At 38.8% G+C, this 5,514-nt stretch overlaps 1 protein-coding gene across 1 annotated transcript in view; it reads left to right on the top strand.

The window, feature by feature from the left end:
• Positions 1–2,092: 2,092 nt before the first annotated feature.
• Positions 2,093–5,514, top strand: part of LOC106527410 (calcium-dependent secretion activator 1) — a gene marked incomplete at both ends in the record, with an annotated part of 27,514 nt that continues 24,092 nt past the window's right edge. The window contains 1 exon segment of the mRNA XM_014022284.1: positions 2,093–2,234. Coding sequence (XP_013877738.1) covers positions 2,170–2,234 — 65 coding nt within the window.

The following is a 5,514-nucleotide window of genomic DNA, read 5'->3' as shown; positions in this document are numbered from 1 at the left end:
ATTGTAGTACATTGCTGAATCGGTTATTTTACCCACCCCTATGTTCCTTCATTCAGTGAATGCWGTTACCGAGCAGAACAGCTGATGAGATCTGAGCTACGGCTTGAMTGTGATGCATTCAAGTCCAGAGAAAACTCAGATGTTTGAGTGTTAACCACATTGGATACGTTACTGCGTAACTGGCAGAAGTGTGCACTTTACAAGTGCTTCTAGTTTCAAATTTATTCAATGTTTTGGTGAAATATAAGGCTTGAGAACAAAGGTTCTTTTTATAATGATAATGTAATGATAGTTTTTTTATTTTCAGAGTGCTTGAGCACCCCTAAAACAGGGCTAAAAGTGCCACTGGCAGCACATATGTGCAACATTAATGGAACCTCTGCAGAACTTCTGCGCCGCATGTTGACAAAATTGTGACTTCAGCAGCAGTCACACAGTGTTGCACAGCATTTACTTATGAAAAACCAAGAACATGAATGATGAGGCGGGTGTGGGGCGGCTATGGCAGAGTGTTTAGGGGAGTCGTCCTGGAACCGAAAGGTCACCGGTTCGATCCCTCGTCCAGCTGTCTCAGTTGTTGTGTTCTTGGGCAAGTCACTTCACCTCTAATGCCTCTGATGTATGTCTCACCAGCRTATGAATGTGATTGGCACTGATCAGTCTCCACAGATTTACATGTTAGCTCTGTAGWGACCTAATAGAGTGCTGAGTGAATGGGTAAATGAGGACACATATTGTAGTGTAAAGCTCCTTGAGTGTCCTGGATGGATAGAAAAGTACTATATAAGTGCAGTCCATTTAACATTTATGAGTTAGGTGTAATTTTACAGTAACTTACCAACATGTTAATATATGGGGGCATACATAGTCATACGAGGAAACAAGTGCAAAATTTTGAACATACTCAAATTATCAGTGCATTCGTAACTGTTGCCAATCCTTTGTTGTTTCAGGTCTGTTCCGGGTATGTTAAATATACTGTATGTCCACACGTTACATGAAAATTATTCATACATGGACATTTGTCAGAAACAAGCTGGGTAATTATGAAGCAGACAGATAACTTCTATCAGAATGTGTGGGCGTGTCCCTCGATATCCATCCATCATCATCACTCACAGCTAAGGGACAGATAAGTGACAGTAGAGGGGTACTTCAGRGGGCCAATCAGATTTCAGCTGTCGCCCCGCCCCTGAGCCCCYTTACCCCACTTTGCCACTGCATGCAGCACTGAGCACTGTGCCTGCCTGGAATTGCTTTACTCTTGGGAAATAAACATTATTAACAGTAAAATGTGAATTTTTCACCAGAATTAAAGTAATTCTGTTTTTGTTTTTTGTTTTGTTTTTTGCAACAACTCTGTTTTTTTTACTATCAAAGTGTCAGGTTGAAAAAGTTCATAATAAGCATCTGCAAATTGAAGTCTGACAGGATTACAAGGCTCTAAACAAAGTTCTGGTGATATGAGCTAACTTGTGTATATTTAAAACCTTACTGACATTGCTGTAAATCAATGCATTTATTTTTAAAATATGAAAAATAAATAGCTTTTTTAGCATATATTCTGTTGATTTTGTTTGCATAGTTTGCCTGTATAATATTTATTAATAAGTTAAACAAACTTTGCATATAAGCTTTGGATAGGCTCAGGTTAAAATAAGTTACACGTTTGCTTCATAATTGCTCCACTGGTTTCAGACATACAGTATGTCCATCTGTGAGTAACAACTGAATAATTTACATATGTGAACTGATACATAATGATACATAAATTCACCTGTAGCATACCTTCAACTTGTGTCTCATTTATCAGCAACACGTCGGCATACGTTGAAAAATTTGAGCGTGTCCAAAATTATTGTCTGGTCATCGTTGTGATACTATATTTAAAACTTACACCTAACTTAATGCACTTACACCAGCGTGTTGTACAAAATTTGCATAAGTTGGAATAATCTGTCTAAAATGTCATAGGGTGACAGGAATTTTAAACATTTTACWTATACTTAAAAAAGTTTACACAACAACCATTCTATTCAGTTATTTGTCCACATTTGTTCCTCTTCTTCCCTAAATTTGTTTTACTTTTCAGACAACCTGTGCAACGGGAAGTTCCACAAACACCTCCAAGACCTGTACGCCCCTCTGGTGGTGCGGTATGTGGACCTGATGGAGTCATCCATTGCTCAGTCCATTCACAGAGGTTTYGAAAGAGAATCCTGGGAACCTGTCAAGTAAGGGCAGCTTTTKTTCTTTATCTGTCACCTATAATTACCTTGTTTTTGGGGAGGAAAGACTAAAAAAAAATCTAGACATTCACAAGGAGTTCGAAAAGCTATTTTTAAAAATCAAAGAGTTCRTGTGCAGAAAAAAACAGATACACAACTCAGGAAAACAAGGAGGTTAAACCAGACAGGGTATGGAATTACTGTACGAAGCCAGACTGTAGGTGATGTAAAATCTTGGAGGCTAAATGAACTAAGGTTAATAAGAAGATTRGGGACAGATGGCGTTATGGTAATAGGGAACAGGTAAAGCTGGACAGAGGAGCAGTACAACTGGCACAAGAGAAACACAAAGGAAATGGACTAAACATAAAGATCTCAAACYACAGAAAATAAATATATCAAAAAAGGCATAAACCTAACAAACGCAGAAGCCTTTTATGGGTAAAAAGTCACACAAATATAGAAGTGAAACTCTGATTCCAACACTTAAGTTAGCTAGATCACTCCCCTTGTTATAATATGTGTAGCAGCCAAACTTGTGGCAAGGTTTTCAGGGATTATAGAATTAAAAATGAACACTCTTTGTCAACAGCATATGTTTTTTTCCATGGAGCAAATTTATCRACTTACAAAAAATGTAAACTGTTATGTATAATGTACACCTCTCAATATGTGGAGTTTTGGAAAGACTCAAAACCTTTTCCAGTTATTGGCCTGAAAATTGAAATCTRTAAAGAACCTAACCTTTCTAACAGTTTATTCAAGGACTAGAGTCCCTGTCAAATATTTCAAGTTAATAATTAACTTGATGGATGATGAACTAAAGTAATGTCTCATGGTGGTTAAACAGCTGTTAGCACAACATTAACTTACCTTTACACATGTCGACCGGTTTGGCCCTTTTTCCCCCTAAACCAAAATCTTCCACCTCCCTGACTGTCGTCAGGCTGAAGCCCGCCCACCGTTTCTTTGTTTTCTGGACACTTTATCTGAAGTTTGCATTTATCTATTTCTCTCCTCCTCAGGTTTTATTTTGACCAACATGCATGATGCATCCTGCGCTTCAAGTCAACATGAATTGATTTTGAGTTGCAAAAAAAAATTATTGCAGTACATTGCTGAATCGGTTATTTTACCCACCCCTATGTTCCTTCATTCAGTGAATGCTGTTACCGAGCAGAACAGCTGATGAGATCTGAGCTACGGCTTGACTGTGATGCATTCAAGTCCAGAGAAAACTCAGATGTTTGAGTGTTAACCACATTGGATAYGTTACTGYGTAACTGGCAGAAGTGTGCACTTTACAAGTGCTTCTAGTTTCAAATTTATTCAATGTTTTGGTGAAATATAAGGCTTGAGAACAAAGGTTCTTTTTATAATGATAATGTAATGATAGTTTTTTTTATTTTCAGGGTGCTGAGTTCAAGTTTTAGAGGTGCTTGAGCACCCCTAAAACAGGGCTAAAAGTGCCACTGGCAGCACATATGTGCAACATTAATGGACCCTCTGCAGAACTTCTGCGCCACATGTTGAGAAAATTGCGACTTCAGCAGCAGTCACACAGTGTTGCACAGCATTTACTTATGAAAAACCAAGAACATGAATGATGAGGCGGGTGTGGGGCAGCTGTGGCAGAGTGGTTAGGGGCGTCGTCCTGGAACCGGAAGGTTGCCGGTTTGATCCCCCATCCAGCTGTCTCAGTTGTTGTATCCTTGGGCAAGATACATACTTAACCCCAATTCCTCGGATGTGTCCCATCAGTGTATGAATGTGATTGGCACTGATTAGTCTCCATATTTGATTGTATATGTTAGCTTTGTAGAGACCTAATAGAGTGCTGTGTCAATGGATAAATGAGGACACAGATTGTAGTGTGAAGAGCTTTGAGTGTCCTGGATGGATAGAAAGGCACTACATAAGTACAATCCATTTACCATATAATAATTGAAAAAAATTCTACTGAAATCAATGGCATACTAATTCTTTACTGATGGATTAAGTGAAAAAAATTAATTGTAATTGGACAGCTTGGTGGTTTACACCTAAAGTCATGAGTATGAACCAAACACTCACCGGTAAGTTAATTGGAACCTGTGAAGGAAAGACTGTTTCTCTCCCATACATCAGTAGAAATGGGGAGTATTTTGTTGTACTGTAGAGTTTTGACTGCAGAGAAAACTGTGGCTTCTAAAAACAAATCCCAGTCATTCTGTTGATCATTGACCAACTTCTTTAGGGCACTACAATGCATTTAAAAAACAACAACAAAGCACTGAGGAAAAGCAATACAAAATATGTATTTATCAAAAATCTTCAAATAATAGTCTTTACGTTTGATGTTGTCATTTTGTGATTTCATCCAGACCATTTGTCTGGGGATGAAAAGTAGAAGTGACACTTCTCTCTATCCCAAGGAGTCAACACATTTTCTGGTTTACCTTTTGGGTTGTCAATAAAAATGATTGAAATTAAATGTGTATTAACATTCCAAAAATATAATGGGCTTTTTGCCTACTCACATCATTTACAAATTCTCTGCCCTGATCAGACAGAATACATTTTGGGCATCCATGCCTGTAGAATAATGAGCACAGGTGCCCTCCAACGTCTGATGCTGACTTTGTTTTAAGTTGAAAAGCTTCAACCTACTTTGACAGATAATCTGTGGCAGTCAGGATGTACTGATGACCTTCTGATGTTTTTGTCAATGGTCCCATCAGGTCAATGCCATCCAGCTCCCACTCCTCAAACACCTATCAATGATTATATAATGTCCCTCAATGCTTTAAGTACTATATGCACATTTTATGTACAAGAGGGCCTGGCTCTCAGTCTCCACTCTAATTCATCCCAAAGGTGTTCTATCGGGTTGAGGTCAGGACTGTGCTGGCCAGTCAAGTTCATCCACACTAGACTTTGCCATCCATGTCTTAATGAATGTCACTTTATGCACTGGTGCACAGTCAGGCCTTCTCATCCAACATTAGTATGTGACCTCACAAATGCGCTTCTGGAAGAATGGTCAAAAGTCCCCATAAACACATTCGTAAACCCTGTGGACAGCTTTCAGAACACTTGAAGCTGTTCTAGCTGCAAAGGGTGGACCTGCGTCTTATTGAACCCTATGGATCAGGAATGGAATACCACTTAAGCTCATATGTGAGTCAAGACAGGTGGGCCAATAATTTTGCCAATATAGTGCATGCATGCATGCATGCATACATACATACGTACAGTACATACATACATACATACACACACACACACACACACACACACACACACA

Source organism: Austrofundulus limnaeus, unplaced genomic scaffold (assembly GCF_001266775.1).
Source record: "Austrofundulus limnaeus strain Quisiro unplaced genomic scaffold, Austrofundulus_limnaeus-1.0 Scaffold322, whole genome shotgun sequence".
NCBI classification, from domain to species: domain Eukaryota; kingdom Metazoa; phylum Chordata; class Actinopteri; order Cyprinodontiformes; family Rivulidae; genus Austrofundulus; species Austrofundulus limnaeus.
The sequence above is the reverse complement of the archived record's forward strand: the minus strand, read 5'-3'. Positions and strand labels throughout refer to the sequence as shown.